This window comes from Apostichopus japonicus, chromosome 9 (genome assembly GCF_037975245.1).
Source record: "Apostichopus japonicus isolate 1M-3 chromosome 9, ASM3797524v1, whole genome shotgun sequence".
NCBI classification, from domain to species: domain Eukaryota; kingdom Metazoa; phylum Echinodermata; class Holothuroidea; order Aspidochirotida; family Stichopodidae; genus Apostichopus; species Apostichopus japonicus.
The window spans coordinates 24,604,885-24,625,914 of NC_092569.1; the positions used below are offsets into that span (position 1 = coordinate 24,604,885).

Here is a 21,030-nt window from a genome sequence, read left to right on the forward strand (position 1 = left end):
AACAATAGCAGTTCCAGCTAGGAGTATCAGCTGTGATTAAATATCAATGGTAATGTGCAATGTACAGGGAAGCACATATATTCCTCTTTACAGACAGTTCCTGGACCAGTGTGTAATTGTTGAAGGTTTATCCCATATCATCCAAAAAAAAATAAAGGAGCATATTCATGTTTGGTTTAAATAAAGTGGAACATCAATATTCCAGCCGATGACATTGGACATATGCACTGACAAGGAAACATCCAATGCAGAAACTTTGCTCTGGTGTAGCTAATTAATACAAATTCTACCTATATGTGACGTGTGGTAAAGTGTAATTCAATTTTGATGGTACTGACAAAAGAGTTAGCTAAGCAAACCTAGGTCTACATAGCTTTATATTGACACATCAGTTATCCATTGTTAGTAGAGTTTGCACTAAAAGCATAATGCAAGATTGACTGCACTTGCACAATTATATACGATACTGGTCTACGTATCCTGACCATGGCTTCAATATCGAGTGAATATCATGGAACAAAAGATAAAATATAAGTGAAATATCAAACAAACTACATTTTATGTGTAATATATAAAGAAAACGATTGAAATGAATTTATGAAGAAACGCTGGACAAACGTCAATTATGTTACTCTTTTTAAAGGGAAGGCAATCAGTCTCCTTTTAACTATACATACTATTTTATTGTACCTTCACGACAAGAAAGCCATCCACTTATTTATCTACCTATAGGGACCAATATCCTCAGATTTTCAAACTTCTCTCTTGCATCACAATATTGTACATACAGATCTGTTATTACAAACCACCACTCCACAACTTTACTAGGCATAAATCAAGTGTGACTTAAAGTTTGCAGGAACCAATCTAATTAACTAAGTTGTTTTTTGTTGGTTTTTGTAAATAAAGGATTAATAAATTAGGCAATAAATTAAACATAACTTTCCCAAAATAAATAATATATAAACGTTCATGTCACTTTCGCCACCAGCTAGCTAAGATTTGATATCACCAATTATGTAAGTATTTGTCTAGAGTAATGTTGAACCTACACTCCCCGAAAGACATTTAGACACTTGGTAAGTTAAAGATCCTTTGTTGTTTCAGTTTGACATGTATAAATGCGTGTACTGTTGGGACATTTTGGCATTTGTATATATGCAGTGTTCGACTTATGGCCAAAAAATTGCATAGCAACAAATTTCGACAATTGCTATACAATATTTTTGTTGCATAGCAGTTCCCCAATATTGAATAGCAGTTTTGAAATTACCACAAAACGGACCAAATGTTGGCGATCAATGTATTAACTAGAAAATGTTTGTTTATTATTATTATTTAAACTAGTGTTGCTACGATAATCGTTTTCAATATCGGTATCGGCCGATATTTGCAATATCGGCAGCATATCGGTATCGGTAAAATTTTGCCTAATTGCCGATAACAGCAAACCGATATTGAACTTTTCTTTTTAACAGCAGAGCTACCTGTACTTATTTATACTTGCAATGATTTGTTAATCTGCCCAAGACGATCCATTTCTTTAGCGTCAGTTAAACTCAGATTCATTTTCGATTAATATCCATGGAAACCTGACTCTCCGTAACATCTAAAAACACGTCTACGGCGCGCGAATATAACCAATGACCTTTGTGAACCTTGGCCTACACACAGCATTAGTGCAGCATATAATCACTGTACTAACCATTCATTTCCTCAAAGGCCTCCGTGAAAACCTTGAACATGATGCATACAGTAACTGCACAGTTCAGCAGTGTTGGAAAACCTTGTTCAATTTCCCGCTAACACACTGCCGATTTCCCGCCGGTGTTCGCCTGCCTAGCACGCGTAACGTGCGAGCATAAAGGCGTGGTGTCCAGGGGCCCGTCTTAGGGCTATGGTGGGGTCATGGGGTAGAACCCCTCGTGGGGATCCTGGGGGCGAAAGCCCCCGAAAATTCTCATTTTTTGCGATTTCTGGCGATGAAAAAATCCGCAGTTGAGGATGCAAAATACTGACAACTTTTTTTATTTAAATTGTCACGAAACTGATGAAAATTTTTAAATGACAAGTTAAAGTAGCTATATTATGTTATAAAAAGAAAAGAGATGTAATCTGTCTTTCAATCTTTAAAAAGTGCAACTTACAAAACTTCCGATATTATGAAACAAGCAACGTTCAGCAAAGCCCCGTTTCTAGACTGCCTAACAATGAATAGCGTGCACTATGCGTACATTTTTACAACTGCAGTGTTTAACCCTATACCCAACTAGTGTACCACGGTACATGTGCTGTGAATTTGCCCAGGTACCTTCCCAACAACTGTGAGCTAATCCCCTGTGTAACACCTGTTTGTTAACATTTTTTGGCACGTTGCCAGGGAATCTTTTAGTTACGTGACATCCGTAACCGCCGAGATGGTTAGGCTATTTGCTTTACACTTAACTATGGTAGGATATTATATTTTCAGGGTTTTTTTTTCGCTATACGGTCAAGTGAATAAGTTGTACATTGAGTATAAACTCAATAAATTATAACTTCTACATTGTGATCGACAGTTCGTAAGTTAAGGTTTGAGTGTTTGCTCCCAAATCTGACTAGGAATTTGTATCGCACAAATCTGCACAATGTGCGATGCTGATTTGGAAACGTCTCGCAAGTTTGTCGTTTTGGATCGCATTTTGCGATGCGATACCGGAAAAATCGAACACTGTATATATGTGACATGTCATAACGTTGCTTTCTAACAGACTCGGGACGTGACGATTATGTTTTCGTCGACCGACTGCCCAACGTTTAACGATGTTTCCGTAAACCTTCCTCGAATGTTATAGAAACTTCGATAAGCCATCACTTTCATACCGACTTGTTCTACCAAGTTGGTCGTAAACGGGCCCGGGTATTTGTCCTACGTAAGAGATATGTTACAGCGTCGAAGGCGTTAGGTACCTTGAAGTCTTACTGTATTTGTTTTTATGTAGAAGGAATACTTTTTATGCACAACAGATACGGTACATCGTAATTACATATAAATGTGGATAGTTCCCTAGCCCCTAATCCAAATTTCTTAATTGTGCCTGAATTCTTGTTTCATTCTACCCTTACGGTTCCTCATCTGTACCACGAAAGAAAAACTCAAAATCTTAGAAATACAGCAAAATCAGTTTCACGGAAGGAACATCCAAGTCAAACGAATCCTCCCCGCGTACCCGCGCAAGTTATCTTTACCATTAAGTGGTTATACACCGACACGCTGCAAAGACATTAAATTGCCACAGGTTTACGATTAAAGACGCGCGCATGAATTGGTTGTACTTTTTTATTCTTAAGAAGTCATCGATTAAGGGCGTCCGACACTTTACAAAATCTTGGTTTGACTTGGATGTTCGTAAAAATTGTTTTGGTGTAAGTTTTCCTCTAACCTTTCACCTGTCGATGATGTTTGACCTCAGTTACTATTGCAATCTCACATTTTGATAGTAGCTGGACTTCCAATTATACCTGGTTGAAGATTTATGTCAATTCAGTATTTCAGTATTTCCCTTTGGATATTTACCAAAATCATTTTTCACTCCATTTGACCTCGGGCTTTCGTTCTGACGGTATGCGAGATACAAGTTTCCATCATGTGGTACCTTCCTATTAAGTTTAAAGAAATCGGGTCAGTCATTCAGAAGGAGTTTTTGGCACAAAATTGTAGAGCACGCATACAAGTATATATATATTACACATCCAACCTGATGATTCGTTAACTTCAATTGTTCTGGTCTGTTGGGTTGTAGTATTTTTTTTGTTTGATACCTTTGATACCACATGCGACACATTCAGGTCATCAAACCGGCTTGGCTGTGTACATATCCAGATTCAAATTCCCACCATGAGGCATCCTTCTACCTAGCGGGCATGAAGAAACTCAGTCCATCCGTTTAGCAGGAGTTTTTGACACAAAACTGTAGATGTAACAGACACATCCACCCACGCAAACACATACGTTCACACCTACCCCTGATATGTAGTTCCGTTCAACCTCCGTTACCCCATTATCAGTGACACCTTAGATAGCCATAATAGGCTCCAATGAATATCAAAATGCATCATTTCACCCAGCCTACTTAAAGGGAGGATGGGATAAAATAAATTTAAAGCCTTAGAACTGCTAACATGTCTACTATGTAAGCAATATCAAGGTGAATTTCAATACCAATTGTTCGGGAAGATGCAGACATTATGTAATGGTTCAAGAACTGTGTCATTAACAAAATGGGAAATTGGGCTGGACTGTGTTTGAAACCCTCTCTCACACTCGTGATTAGTGAAGCACTCCACAACGTCGCTGGATCGTTCAGCTGGATCCTTTGATCTCATAACAGTGCCATACAATCAAATGATAAAGTTCTATTTCACAATTATGCAGGCGTCACACTGTCCCGAAATTAACACCAGATGGACGCACGATCAAGGAAATGTTCAAATTTGGCTCTGATCGTAAAACATCGGGACATTCGTGAGGGCATCTTGAACCATCGTATGACCGCTGGTGGAGTTTTTCAGGCTCCGGCAGCAACTTCGTGAGCGGTGGAAAAATCTTTGGCATGCCCAAAATATTGCCAGAAGACCATTTTCGTGTTGAATTCGCATGTCCATTTTGCCCTTCGTAAGGCAGTCGTGATGGCATCTTGTCAAATCCTGTCATCTTCGCTTTTACTTCGCGTGATCATCGGTGCCATCGGGCATTTTCGCCTCACGAAGACAATACGAAGGAAACAAGAAGCTGCCCGATTGTCTTAGGAAGGCAACACGACTACGTAAAGCCCTCGCACTGCCGTCGTGTTGCCATCGTATTATAGTACGATGACATCGAGATGGGACCACGGTGTCGGCGAAGACAGCCAAATTTGAGTACCTCACCCTTTCCCAGGTGTCATGGTAACGTGGACATATAAAGGCCAGCCTCAGAGCATCTTCCTCAGTCAGTTCTAAGCCCCTCTACAGAGTAGAGGCGTGTGTAACTCCCAAAGCTACAATCACAATTAATTACAATTCAGTCTCTGCAGAATGGCATACTTTGGTGATGAGACAACCAGGAAAAAGAAGGCAGCAGTATTGCTTCTTTTAATGCACCCCGGAGAACATGAGAACATACAGCCCCAGCACCTCCTCAGCACCTCCACAGCTTCGGCTGTTGATTGGCTGTTGACCAAGTTCGGGGCCATCTTCGTGCGAAATTCAAAGTTCCATATTTGTATGGCCATCTGGTGTCAAGTTTGGGACAGTGTGACTGCTGCTATCAAGTTCGGGCCATCTTCGTGAGAAATTCAAAATCCATATTCGTATGGCCATCCGGTGTCAATTTCGGGATAGTGTGACGCCTGCATTATCTAGAACTATTTTGGAGAATATGAAAACCCGATAAGGGATGAAGTGGCTTAGTTGAGAACGTTAAAAGCTTACACCACGACATATGTAAAGAGCCTTAGTCGCAAACATAGCCTACATTAACGAGAATTTAAATTAGAAACATGATTAAATCTCCCAATTTATGTAAAAGAATTGTGTTACCAATATTTATCGAAGAGATTTCATGATAATATTGTAATGTGTCTATATAAGTGCAACATATAAAGAAACAGAAATTGGAAAGTATAATTGCCAAACTGAAAGAAAAAATCTCGTCTGCTCTTTTAATGTGTCATGCATTTCTGGACGTAGCAGTAGGTTACAAAACACATGTAATGCAGTATGCGCTTATGAAATAAGCGGTTCCAACTGCTTTCCTTCATCAGCCTTCCCCATCCCTAACCCAAGCAATGAGCAGCTTGCAACTACGACACTGTATATACGCAGCTAAATGCCTTTTTTTTTTTTGCAGCTCCAAAAATTGAAAGAAACACTCTCACTTTACGTAGATTATGAATTATGCGAACAAGCACACTGCTCCTGTTAGGGCACTGTTGCGAGAGAATGCTGATGATCTACATGAAATCAATCTTGCAGCCACAGTGATTTTTATGTAGCCAGTTCGCGGGCCGCAATGCTTAATAACTTCCCCACTCCCATGGCAACGTTGAAAGATTACCTATCTATCTATACAATTGTTGAAGAGTCTGGACCCGAGTGCTACAGCACTGACAACATACACACACATAACAATGGAATTTTAATTCTGTTTCCCTACTTTACTTTTGGATTTTAATTTGTTTTTAGGTACCGTATGGGAAATCAACGCTTTATGAAATACTTGGTCTGGAGTGTAGTGTTTACACTTACTATCTCGATTCAGTCATCCCACGGTAAGTCTGAAGGAAATGTCTCACAGACAAAAAGTTCATTGTACATAATGTTACATATGACTTTTTTAATGTGCTCCAGTAGCATCGAAAAGGGGTTTAATAAGTGTTTGCCTGCGGAGACTATAAATTTGCGGTTCGTCACTCCAAGTAAACGATGAAAAGTTCAAATTAATTTCATTAGATTTACTCATTCTTCTTCCCTCAGATAAATGTGATTAAGATGTAAAACTGATTAAGTTTAACCAATTGTAAAGTAAGTTGCACCACATGTAAAACGCTAGCAATGTAACTTATTATTATAGTGATAATTCAAATCAGAGCTTATAGACTCGATACCGAATTACAATGATGGGATATGTCGAACAACAACACACCTACTAAAATATAAATTTAGTGCCAATTCAAAGTACGGCCAAGAAATATCCAAGTGTAAACAACGGATACCGTCTAGACATTGAGCATGTGCGTCTATAATTTGAACAAGTGCGTCTATAAATTGAACAAGTGCGTCTAGAATTAGAAAATGTGTGGCTAACGTGTAATTGTTCTAGAACAATTGAATGTAGGTCAAGAGTAAAAAAAACAATTTTTTAAATATAATTTATTTAGATTTAAGGCATGAGAATACACGAGTAGCCACGTTCCCGTTGATACAATAAATCAATATTAAGAAGCTTACAAATTACATGAAATATACTCATGACATTATGTTCAACGAGTTAAAGATTACTTGTGAGTCAAAGCAAATCTATGGGACACATCCCGGCCATTTGGAAGGGCTTTGTGGAATAGCTTGTCCCCCGGTACTGTACTATACTGCTCAGTGGGTTTACTCAACATCCTGTTGCTTTCATCGATGGATCTTTTCTCTTATGCAACCATCTGTATTTCCAGTCACATTGTGAGTCCTTTAGTTCGAACATGTTTGCATTCCTGTCACCATAGAAAAGGGGAGGCGAAAAGAAAAAAGGCCTTCGTTCTGCATTTATTTTCTTCGCATTTCTCTTCGGCGGAGCCGTTGACTTATGAAGAAATATCTTAGATATATGTGAACAGCTATTAACAGATTAAGCAGCTGCGGGAAACGGTAAGAAGTAGATTATATGGATCTCATGAACCGTGATTTCTCTCACATTCAATCCTTGGTGCAATTTCACATTTTGTGATGCCATCTTAAAAGCAGTAAATGTCGGGTGTGCCTACCAATTTAATAGAACTGAATTTCTAACTTGCTCTGCAATAATCGTTGTCGTTTTCCTCGCTTCTCACTATATTTCAATGTATTTCTTATCTAAAATTTAAAATCTCAGTGTTTGCAGAGAATCATTGCGCATCTACCCAGCATGGCTACCTCGGAAAAAAGGGCATCATTAGTTGCAAGATCGATCAAGACATAGACAAAGTATATTGGTATAATGGAACTGACGAGAAATATCCTCCATTTATAAGAATGGAGTCCGGAACTAAAAGTGGATCTGGTTTCAATAGCAGTGAATACGACATATTACAAAATGGATCCCTTGTTATCAGGAATGTACAGTACGAACATAACCAATCGTACCAAGTCACATTTCTTTTCAATGAATCCGAAGTTGACTTGCGTGTTGACTTTTTTGTCATTGGTGAGTAATTGTCAAGTTCAAATAAACTGTGCATCCATGATCAGAATGGTGTTAAGAATCGCATGAATTAATTTAACACCACACAAAGTAATACAAAATGATCTCCAAAACACGTAATTTAAGCAAGACTTAGCAAGTAATGAGAATTCAATCTTTAAGAGTGTTCAGGGTTATCACTATAAGCTGTTCTGAGTAAACTTAACTCTGATAGAGTGAAATCACTCACTCTTGTTAGACATTATTAAGAATGAAGTCATTCTTTGATAAGAGTGACTTTAACTTCTTAAGTCAGTAATAATCATCTTGAACACACCAACAAATTCTCATTTCTCGAAATTATGTTGTGTACATCCTCTATGATTGTTACTTGTCTTTATGTGCCATTCAAGCTTAAATACAATGTTTTTATTCCCATGTCCATGTAAAGCGAAATCGACCAAAACAGTAAAGTAAAAATTGAACTTCTGCCTGATTGAAAGTATAGTTATTTAATAAGTTCTTAGACTTTTAAACTAATCCTTTGAAAGTACCAATTAATGGATCGGGTCATCTAAAGAGACGTCTGTATGCTGGTCCGAAATATCAAAAAACCGTTCGGCCAACATAGTCAACTTTAATTGCCAAAATGTTGTGCCAAGGTGTTGGTGCTCCTAGGCGAATTGTTAGGCCAGCAGTCATTTAAAGCGGGCCAACATATTGCCTATAATATATTATTCACAGTAATGGGAAATAATATTAAAGAGTGTTCAGGGTGACCACTATAAGCTTTTCTGAGTAAAATTAGCTCTGAAAGAGTGAAATCATTCACTTTTGTTAGACATGAAGTCATCCCCCTGATAAGAGCGACTTCAACTTCTTTAGTATATTGAGATCATCTCGAACACTTCTTCGTAACATATGGTGTGTACAACCCATAATAATGTTACTTGCCTTTAATTACCTGTCACATATAAATACATACTTTTTATTTGCGTGTCCATTTAAACCGAAAGGTCCGACGACTTCAAACAGCGGTGGCACGTTACCAAGTGAAGTGACCAGTATTTTACAATCTACCAAAGTAGGTAAGGATATATATATATATATATATATATATATATATATATATATATATATATATATATATATATATATCCTGTAGTTATATATATATATATATATATATATATCCTGTAGTTATATATATATATATATAACTACAGGATCATCGCCCTGTACACAAAATTGCAAAACGTGCTTACTTGTCGATTCGACCGGGGCCTTTCAGAGCAACCAAACCAAACGCACGTTCCAAATTCGGCACAAAATTAACTGCCTATCCAAAAATACCATTTACCTCATCTACTGCAATATTTGTAACTTACAATACATTGGAGAGTCAAAAAACACTCTTAGAATGAGAATGACACAACATAGATCGGCGATCAAAACAAAAAAGATCTACCAACCTGTTGCAAATCACTTCAATCTCCAAAATCATTCAATTGAGAATTTGCGTGTTATTGCCATTGACCAGAACGATTCTTGGACAGATAAATCTAGGAGAGCGAAAGAAAATTTCTGGGAACTATACCTAAAGACCACGGCACCATTCGGTTTAAACATCAGAAACGATTTGCCGTCCCAGATAAACCAAAACAATTCCTTTACAATTACGACGGAATCGGATTAAATAATCCGACGCAGATTAAAATAATCCGAATTTCTAAAACTTCTGCTCAATTCAGCAGAAATCAGTAAGTCGCTTTGCCTTTACAACCATGCCGGCATCATCTCTATAAAATAGTTTCAATTCCTGCTACTCCTTGTCAATTTCGGTGATCATGCACTGAAGAAGAGCTAGTTTTGCTCGAAAGCTCTGCAAAAACCAAACATTGGTTGTATCTCACTCGAGATCCAGCCTTTCTCTAAACGCAGCATAGTTGTTTTACAGTTTTTCCGTTATTCCTATATATATATATTTATTTATATAAATATATATATATATATATATATATATATATATATATATATATATATTTATATATATATATATTTATATATATATAAATATATATATATAAATATATATATATATATATTTATATATATATTTATATATATATATAAATATATATATATATATATATATATATATATATATACAGGTGTATGCTAGTCCCATATAGCATAAAGATGTTGGGCCAACATTGTCAAAATTGATTTGAAATGTTGGGCCACTGAGTGCTGTATGGCGACTTCTTTTAGGGAAAAGTTGGGCACACAATTGGTTGCAATGCTGAGCCAATATTTTGCCTGTTACATATTTTGGGGGCAAACGTTGCCAGATGGTTGGGTTAACAGTTGGGTCAATTGTTGAATGTACGGTTCCTGCTTTTAGATTACCATGTGAAACATATCTTTCAGTAAAGATTTGTTAAAGTTCTTGTAGGTTCACCATCAACGGAAGAGTAAAGCCTTGTCTCCTGTAGTTCTTTCACAGAAATGAACGTCCTTGCATGGTTGATATCTTGATCTATTACCATCTGTCGATTAAGTTAAGGATAGTTGGATAACTGAGCAACAAGACCGGTTTATGCACTGTACGTAAAGACAAGTTGCAGAATTTCCACAATATATATGATGTGATTTACCGTATACAGCGTGTTCGTGTGCGAAAGGCGCAAAATAAACATATACTCACAAATCATTTTAAAAACTCGAAACGAAATTACGTACTTAATGAAATGTTAAGCAATATAATAAATGTTCATTGCTATACGCCTATACACCCTTAATTACAGAGATGGAGCACTCATCGAATGATAAACTAGGTAAGAAGAAATATGAACTTATACCGAATTTGGAATTTATATCAATTTATTGATCGCTCTTCTTTTAAATTATGAAAAAATATTAGTGATGTCATTACAGGCCTCTAAACGGCGACTGAGATTTATTTTTAGTTTTTTAGTTTTATTTTTCCGAAATCATAATTAATATTATATGCATAATTAGAATATCGTTACTCCACTAACTTCCAATGAATTCAGGTAATTTCTCTTACTGTAGCAGAAATAATATCATTTATAATAAAAGGTTAAATGTTCGTTCCTTAAAAAGAATTGCTTGCATTCTTTCCCATCATGTTGAGTAATATATTTCTTTTCGGAGGTTAAGGCGTTACCAAAACTGTTGAGAACACCAAAGAAACATGTGGAACAAATTCGTTTTATTTACAATTGTTATAATCATTCAATCCTTAAAATAAATTCTTGCATTCTTTATCATCATGTTGAGTAGTTTATTGCTTGAGAGAGTTGTGGTCGTTGCCAAAAGCGAAACCAAGGAAACATGTAGCACAAATTCGTTCTATTCGTCATCAAACGTGATAAGTGATTGTATTGGGTATTTGATAGGACAATTTACACATAAGCTGCCAAAAGTAAAACGAAAAGCGATCGTAAAAGGAAAGATCGGAAACGTTGGGTAGTAATTCTCTAGACTCCATCACGCTAAATATGTGTATTCTATCTTGAGTGACAACACTCTCTGGCTATACGGCAATACATCAAAATCTCTTTAGTAACAAAAAACTTAAAAAGCGACACCGCTTTTTATTTGCAAATCAAATCCTTACGAAAAGTATGTGATATTAGTATTAATATCCATCACTTGAACACTTAATTTAAGGAAGTGCTTCTTTAAGTTGCTAACATTTGTAGATAAGACTTTAACTGCTCGTGATGTATTGGCATGATACAGATGCTACTACCTACTACTACACTTCGTGGAGCACATACGATATGATTACATAAAATTACTTTAACATAAACCTCAAATATACTACTGACTGTTATTTTCAGCCTGTTCAATAGCTTCTAGCAAACCCCATTTCGTGATTGGAATGTTAAAGATTGTATGATGTGTCTTCAGTTTTATAGTCCTAACAAATCCATCTTTTACAGGGAAATGTTTCTATTATGCATCCCATAACCCAGTTGTTTCGAAGAGGTATCCTTGTCAGCTAAAAGCTGAAGAAATAAAATCGAGTCTTTAAAAAGGGATCGATTTCTTGGCTGATCTGCCAATCATATCTTTACTGAAAGATTTATCCTTAACATATTTCAGAATGTTTTCCTCTGCTACTTGTTAGCTTACAAACTGAAAGTGTTTCATATAGCTTTTCAAGTTTTACCTTTTCTTAGTCTTGCCTCTCAAATATTGCCAGTACCATCAAAACCAAACTACATCTTTCTTCAAACTGCACCATTTAGACCATAGATGCAAAAGTCGATCTACTACATTTTTATTAACATTTGTATTGGATAATTCAAATTTGCACTCAGAAATCATGATTTCTGTGTAAGTGTGGAGACCATCTAACTCTGGACTCTAAACTAAAGAATTCTGGACCTTCAGTCCATCTTTTACTTCCTCTTCTCTTCGAATCACTGCATCTACTTTGACAGTTAACACTACTGCAGATAATTCTAAACTTGGGATGTTCATAACCTTCACGGTTGCCAAATGTGATTTGGACATAATGGACTTTGCCATTTGATTTAATTGGTTTCAAATAGGTGACACAATCATACGGTTCCTCTGGGGCATCTGAGAAATGGTGAAGTTCATTAGTAGCACCTCATAATCATCAATATTTCAAGTTTCCAAGTAACGACAGTTCCTTTTTCCAGTCTAGCCAATTTGTTAGATCTTCAGATGCTAGAGCATCATCCCAACCAACATCCTTGCGACAAAGTATCTGGTTAACAAGCTAAGCTCTTATGATAAGTCGGGCAGCCATTGCAAATAGCTAAGACCGATAGAAACACAATATGTAAATGGTTTGTATTACGATTTCACATTTCCTGCAACTGATTCTTCGCATTTTACCAACAGATGGGTCACGTGGTCGAAAAGGACTTTGGTTTGCTGTCGTAGGTTTCTTGTTAACAATACTTTGCTCCATTTGTTTCACTGCATTGTGTTGTTGGATGGACAAGAATAATAAGGCGCCTTAAGGAACCAGTGAATTCCATTGCAAGTAATGACAGCAACTGACAATCAGGAGAAGTTTTAGGGATAGAAGTTTCAAATGTTTGTACAAAGTTAACATAATTACTATTTTTCATGGGAACAAAATCTTTTTTATGCAAGTTTATACTTTTCGTATTCGATAAGTTTTATCTGTTAAACAGTCTAAATGCAATTCTGTACTATAGTTCTGTAATGTAATAAGTCTTGAATGTTATGTCCTAACTCCCGTTACTTACTAGTACAACGCAATCTTGTTACATGGCAAATTTTCGTTGTTATTAGTTAAGTATGACACCTTCAGCCAAAAAGTGTTATGTTGCGACGTAGTCTAGGCCAGTGTACATCTCTATTAAATATATATATATATACATATATTATTATTGTTACTATTTTTATGAAATTATTTTGGAACCAAAACAAGATAAAATCACAATTCTGTTCACAACATAGATGATTTGTCCATAACTTTTCTTTTTTTCAAAAACAAATGAAAGAACGTGCTCTGAAATTGGAATGATGAATATTTATGTTTGAGTAGCGGCTGAAATTAAAATAATCATAAGCAGTTTCCAGTGGTTAATGAATAGAAAGAATAAGTAGTCATACATATTCTTCCCATGACTTGTTGTACTTGTTGCATTTCTAATACACGTTCAAAAAAAGAAACACACCCGTCCGCCTGGAGTCATCATTCAAAGTATAGACTTAGATAGCAGATGCAGAAAAGAACCAGTTAAACAATAATATGTGATAACAATTTCTTAAACTGTCACTAAAATGTTGAAGTTTAACAACAGATGGATCAGATGGATTTACATATTGGTTGCCGTATACGCAGCTGTAGCTGGTGTAAAAGTAGAATTGTATGAACATTTTAATATATACAATATATGTACAATATATTGAAGTCCAAGGTAGAGACTTGAAGATAGCCGAAGAATAAGAAGTCTAAACAAAGCTTGTGCTAAGTATTTTTTTTGTAATCAGTCTTTAAATTCTTACTTTTCTTTCATGAAATTATTTTTCGTATTAAAGTTACGTTTCGATGCTATGTCTAAATAACAATTCTGCAGGTATTTATTTACCCATGTACCACCCCTGAATCCTCCATTACAGTTTTCTTTAAGTCACTGGTGTATCTACATATTTGGAGCATTTTCGTTGCACGAAACACATGATCACTTTCATTGCCATGCATTAACGTTTTCATTGTCATTATCACTACCGTTGTCATGGTTTTGTTGATCTCATATGTATTTGTTTTGTGACATTTGACGCAGATCGTGCGTTTTTCTGCAGCAGTATTACTATGACATCCATTCGTTTTTGTGTTTCTACATCTGTCTTCTTGTGAATTAACTTAAATTTTAGGGAAAGAAAAAAAGTTGTACATAGGGGCCTGGAGGATTTTCTATAGCAGGTTTTGCTGTTGAAAACAACAGGGTTGCAGTTTTGAACAGCTCTTGTCTAGACAAAAAGGCTTCAATCGACATAATGCATAACTCCCTGTATTCGCGATAGTGAAGACTAAACTATCCAAACCTTTTTGTTTTCTTGATTTTTAAACACTCCCCCAAAGGGACCAGATCCAATGAAAAAAAAAGAAGAAAAAAAAAGAACATATATGCGTATGATTATATAGCTGTATGAGTTCAGTCAACTCGGGCATGCGATGATTTCCGGAACTACTTAAGCATCTAACAAGGAACAGTTACGCTACGTTTTCTCACCACTCCTATTATGTGATAATGCTATATTTTTCTATATATAATAATTTCTATTCAGGATATGCCGTTTTCTATGACACTACGGAAGTAAAATCCTTGTACACGTGGCCGTTTGTCCACGCGCGTTGTATGTACAGTTGCATACAGTGCTTGCTAAACGTGTATAACATGTTCAGATGGCTTAGCCACTCACGCATGACAAATGAGTTTGGCGGAGACGCGCTGTAAAGAAATAAACATAAAATTGCGATTTTATTGACAGCTCAGATTGTTATAGAGAAAATACGACTGTCCTAGTGAAACAAAACATTGCCTTTGTAATCGTCATCGTCCACCTCATCGTTATCGTATTCATCATCATCATAACTGTAATTGAGAATTTAGATGGCTTCATTATGCACTTGAGAAATAAGAAAGCATAACCAACTAACAAAGAAGGGGATCAAAGCTGCTTACGATGATATATTTTATTCGCTTTAAAACGTTTTCAACTATAATATTTGTTTTGCTGAAATAATCAAATATTAGTGAGGTCATTACTTTTTTCAATGACAAACGTGTATGTCTCCACCAAATCTCCACCAACATTGCTATTGTATGTTACAGTGAGTATAAATAAGAACTAAGAAATAAGAAGTAGTATTTTGCATACATATTGATATGTACTGATTATTAATACGGTTCTGATATGTCGCCCTCTGTTAAATAATACGACGATGAATGTAATTGTGTGTATGGCAGAATAAAACGAAATGTGTTGTTTAATATTTATTATTACATTACGTAACTTTTGATACTTGCATTCTCTTGTATTGTGATATAATAACATATTGGTAATAGTGCTAATACACCTGCTCTTGTGCCAAGGACTCTTCTCAGCCGATTATGCAACGCAAAGAGACTTGCAAAAACAATACCATGGGTTGAAAATTAATATGGTTGTCTCAAACGTACAGTCATTCCTAATATTTACTAAACAAGCAAATTAGATTTAAAACAGATTAAAGATGCCATATTTCCAATACACATCAAAATTTTCGAAACAGACAGAGTGTATTGTACATTGTTCAATGAATGAAAATAAAGGTAGACTATATTTTATGCTAATGTGATTCACTTCATAGTTTTCGTGTTCAACATTTATCTAAACCAACTATAATCTACAGTAGCTCGGTCCCTAATCAGGTAGGCAAAACTCCAACTCGAACAAGGTTAAATTGTAAGCTATGTTTACATCATAAATTAGTGTTGACAATGTGACATTACTCTTAATGACTACAAAATAAAATAAACTCCAAAAACACGAATGGCCCTCTAAATCGGTATGCAGTGGAATGCCTCGTCGGCTCTGCCCGTTTACAACTTAAAGTATGACTGTCGTCCGAATACTCTAGTAAAGTATACTCAAATAAAATATCATAAGATCCCGCTTGGCCCCCTTGTCTACTATAATACCATTCTATAAAGCTCCTAGATTACTGGACGGTCCAACAGGAACTATACATGATGCGAGATGTAGGATACCCCATTACCTCGATCGTTACAAAGAGTAAATCAACAGTATCGACAATATATGAGTTGCTCTCTCTGGAGCAAAACTATTAGGGGGAGATAGATGACCCTTTTAGTCTACCGTGTCGAGCAATGCCCAAAATTCCTATTCCCAGAGCCACTCTCTTCTCCAGTGCAAAAACTAAATAATCCACAATTTATTAAAAATCAACCGAAATGTAACCTGCGAAACACCTTTAGCTACATACCTAATGAAACTTTAAACCATGCGCTTCGCACTTTAATTTGACAGACCCTCACTCATCTAAAAAAAAAAATCGGCATGCCAAAATAGACCTTTTGACTATTATTGTTATTATGATTATTATAATTATTATTATTGAATACATGATGATCTAGTTTGATTTCAGTCATAGTATTACTTGTTGTTGTTGTGTGATCTCCCAACCTAATTTCTTTTATAGTAGAAACATGTTTAGTCATGTCATTTTCATATTTTATATCTCATGTCAGTATGTTATGTTATGGCATAAAGTTTGTGTTCCAAATTCTTTGTCATTAATGATACTCTTTTTTTCTATCTCTCTTTTTGTTGCTTGTTTCCCGCGATTTATCTTGAAATCAACTGAAGCCTCAAGTTCTTTGTTCGTGTTGTTGTTGACTTTTGTTTTTCTGTGTCTTGTCAACACCATATAGGGTGAGACAAACCCATCTATCATATTTAGTAATCTCATAAAGAGAAACCATTGCTGATATTATTTACACATGCTGATCATGACGATACATGCATTTGGACTTTGCACCTACTAGATCCTATGTTATAACGCTGCCCACTACATATATCATGACAGTAACTTTACGCTAAATACAACAGCATAGCGCGTTGCATTATACATCAACACGGGGAGCAGAACTTTGAGTTTCATTGTACGACACCTGGGTGCATTACGATGATATTTATAAAAAAAAAATTGTAGTTAAACATAGAGGATATTGCAGCATTGCTTGATACGATGTATTTCGGAGTTAACTTGGTAAGTTCTTATTTTGACTTTTTGTGTTTTTACTGGCTGCCGTATATGTTACTGTTGAGGCCACAATGTCATTCCATTACAGCTGCTCTCCTTATATGTTTATGCCTCGGTTCCGAGTTAACGTGATAGATTAGCTAAGAGTGGTTATTATCAGCGGGGAACTGTATGTGCCTGAATAGGCCTATTTTCACTGGTTAAGTATTGGACTTGAGTTTATTTTCGCCATCCCTAGCCTCCAAGGGATCGGTTACCTATTGTATCGGTTACCTATTGATCGGTTACCTATCGGGTATGATACCCTGACAAAGGCAAAATGAATCACGTTGACGTAAATGATGTGTGAATGCGCATGCGTGTGTTTATGTGCGATTGTTGCATTTGTGTGCTTGCGTTTGTTAAAGAACCTTAATGTTTTCTTCGGCGATATACTGATCTGAAATAGTCTGAAAACATTATAAACACGATAACTCAAGAAATAAAAGGGGAATGGACTTAATAGTTTGCATGTGCACCCACCTCCTTGAGTACAAAGAATTTATTGTTTATCGTAGAGAATGTTATATCATGTTTCCAGAGGTCATGGTATAAAACCCTTGTAGAGGTGATAACTACAAAAGCAATCATTAGCATGCTTGGTATTTGGATACAAAAAACCATATCGTTTTCAATCGTTTTCATATCGTTAACAATTGCCGGTACAATAACTCAATTCAAATGTAAAGTTTGGATGAATTTCATACTTGATACATGGATCCGACTCATTGATATCATAAACACGATACCTATAAAATTATAGATCTTGGATGAACTTCATACATATTATGTTAATCCAACTTATCCAGTTTTAAGAACCGTCTCAGCATGTGGTTTACATGACATGATCTCATTTACGGGAAAATGTAGTAAGGAATCACTGTTCAAATTTCTGGTTATTCTAACATGTAATGTAACCTACGCTAGACCTACAAATAGTTATAATCCTTTTCTCCAATAAATGCCTAAGGGTTTCTGGAGAGGTATTCAGATAAGTTTCTTATCAATGTGATGGGCTTTTGTAGTAATTATTATCGTTGTTTTTAGTACACTACACGTTAATTAAAGAGGTGATTATCTTAAGTTCCCCTATTTAACAGAATACATACTTAACTGGCCCATGGGTGCCTTTCGGAATCAAACCACAATTCAAATCGAAACCTGCTGTAAAACGTAGGTCACATTTACAGTGTGTGAAGGATATATGTAACAAAAATAAGGCAATCACATTAACCCGAAAAAATAAAAGGAATCTACACTAACTGTTCGATATTTACGTTGACACTCTCCAGGAAAGCAAAGACCAGGCGAGATGAAATACTTCAACTGTTCCTTATCAGTTTCATATGTGCTAATTTCTGTCTGCCTTTCGTGTGCTTCAGTACATGGTAAGTATAAGATTTGAGGTATAATAAAACTTGGACAAATCAAAATTGAAATTATTACATAAGTCTACATCAAAATATCTTTCTTGATCTGACGTTGTATATAGATCTGTAAACAAACCGCTAAACATAACACATAGTTGATAGCAAAATTCGAGTCGAAATGTTTGAGTGCACAGGTATGAAAAAGCATGAGGAAATTCATAAAGTAACAATCGTCCGTTGAGTAGATCAAGAAACAAACACAGGTAGCAATGGGCAGACAGATGTTCATGAAAGGCCAAAAACGAAAGAAAAAAATGTTTGTCCTGTCTGACATTTCATGGACATATATTTGTTCAACTTGAATGAGGAACTAGAAAATTTGAACTATTGTACCATTCGAATTACTTTGAATTCCGTTGAGGGAAACAAAAAACTGCAAAGAAACTTGTTTTTACGCATAACGTGAGAGAACAGAAAACGATTGAGTACTTTTTGGAGAAAAAAATTTACGAATTTCAGTGTTTCATCGAAATGTTAACCTGCGAATTGTTCGGCATTTTACCTCACAATATAGTTTTTATGTTAAAATATTAAATCGTAATCTTGCCGATGTAATTGTATGGAGCTTCATTTGGTTAATACATTGGAGGTAGCTGGATAGTATAACAGTGGTGTAGAGGATGGAGTGCATCCCATTTTGTAAATAAGCGGGTGAAGAGCTCGTTTCTACCGTTATATGCATTATTGTAATATGAATTACAAATATGTGAACGTTGTTTGCTATGGAAACCAGCCATATCTGTCATGTGTATTCAATGCAGTCAGACGAAAACCAAAATTAACAGAAGTAACCTCGCAGAAATAAGTCAGTATAGCATACCTTCCTCTGTCATATCATTAAACCGCCAAGCATATAACGATGTATCTTGAATCTGTAAAAGTAACTGGGCCTTACGTTTCGACCCTAGCAGGATCTTCTTCAGAGGCTGAATGACCAACGGTGTAACTTGTTTGTTAACAAGTTTGCGGATACTCAAAATTAAAAGTGATCATAGTGGGGAGTCACATTAGACAACTAGTAAAACAAGATGGTAAACAATGTCCCTGTATCACAATGAATTGATGTTTTTAGTTACATTTTTTACATTATTCTATTTTTGCTCAACGTGTTATTTAATATTTTATATTTTATTTTCACATACTATTGATAACGTATTAAAATTTCTTTAAAGGTGGTTTCACAATAAAAATATTGCAATTTAAGGCCCAGTGAATAATGTAAAAAGTAAACATACCACAGGCAACCGTGACGACCTTTAAACTTACCCTGTTACTGTTTTTTTCAGATGATATGTGCTCGAACCACGTAAGCGGTTACTACGGGAAGGAAGCCATACTTGACTGCTGCTTCCAGTCAGACTATGGTGTTTATTGGTATGAAGAAACCGACGAGGAACCATTAATACGATTAGAGAGCGGAGTAAAATCAGGACGAGGTTACGATAGTAACGAATATGATGTACTACAAAATGGATCCCTTGTTATTAAGAATGTACAGCTCAAACATGAACAGGAGTATAAAGTCATCTCACTAGACTCGGAATTACGCAATTTCCTGGTTACATTTACTGTCGTTGGTATGTGCTATATATATAAATATATATATATATATATATATATATATATATATATATATATATATATATATATATATATATATATATATTCCCTGTTCTGGATTTGTCAACTCATTATATATCGTTCGAATCCCAGTGGAGGTTGGAAGTTTTTCGCTGTTCTGGATTTTCAAGCTCATTACAATCACCATGCCAGCCAAAAGTCTATACATATTTATGTTTTTCAAGATCGTGGAGCACACTCGTTCTTGTTTCTCGAATTGTACTGTCCACAAATTGTTTTTGTTTTCTTTTTTACTATTTCTATGAACATATTTATTTTTATATTCATGTCATGCTGTACAAGCGACCGATATTCCCTTTATAATCTTGAATTATGTGTTCGACTTTCTTTTATATTACAGATAACTATTGTCCGCCTCAAGTGAGTGGTCTTTATGGGGAAGAAGGAATGATCAGCTGCTACTTCAGGCCTAATTTTCAAACGATAATTTGGTTTGATGAAACTAGCACGCGAGACCCTTTGATTAGATTAGAGCATGATACCAAAAGTGGAAGAGGCTACGATAGTGGCAAATATGACGTATTACAAAATGGATCCCTTGTCATAAACACTATTGAGTTCATAAATGAACAGCAGTATATAACCGTCGCTGCTATATTTGGATCTACGAAAATAACGGTGTTCTCCATTGTATTTTTTGTTATAGGTGAGTTGCCAACCCGTTGCATTATTTTCGTAAACGGTATTGCTAAGAAAGAAAATTTATGTAGCTTTAACAGCCT

The 21,030-nt window shown here is 35.8% G+C and overlaps 1 protein-coding gene and 1 long non-coding RNA gene across 9 annotated transcripts in view; both read left to right on the forward strand.

Annotated features, from left to right (window-relative positions):
• LOC139973273 (cell adhesion molecule CEACAM5-like) overlaps positions 1 to 21,030 on the forward strand; it is a 178,505-nt gene that overhangs the window by 149,990 nt on the left and 7,485 nt on the right. Inside the window, exons 13-14 of one of the 8 annotated variants that reach the window (XM_071979830.1) lie at positions 10,696 to 10,725; positions 12,794 to 16,531. The exons of the other annotated variants lie outside the window; for them this stretch is intronic. Of the exons in view, the coding sequence (XP_071835931.1) occupies positions 10,696 to 10,725; positions 12,794 to 12,915 (152 nt within the window). The 3' untranslated portion in view covers positions 12,916 to 16,531. Of the gene's footprint in view, positions 1 to 10,695; positions 10,726 to 12,793; positions 16,532 to 21,030 lie in introns of those variants that run through there. 8 annotated transcript variants of the gene reach the window in all.
• LOC139973278 (uncharacterized) lies at positions 17,002 to 20,213 on the forward strand. The gene is made up of 3 exons (XR_011795179.1): positions 17,002 to 17,204; positions 18,530 to 18,625; positions 19,954 to 20,213. It is a non-coding gene; the product is annotated as an uncharacterized lncRNA (long non-coding RNA).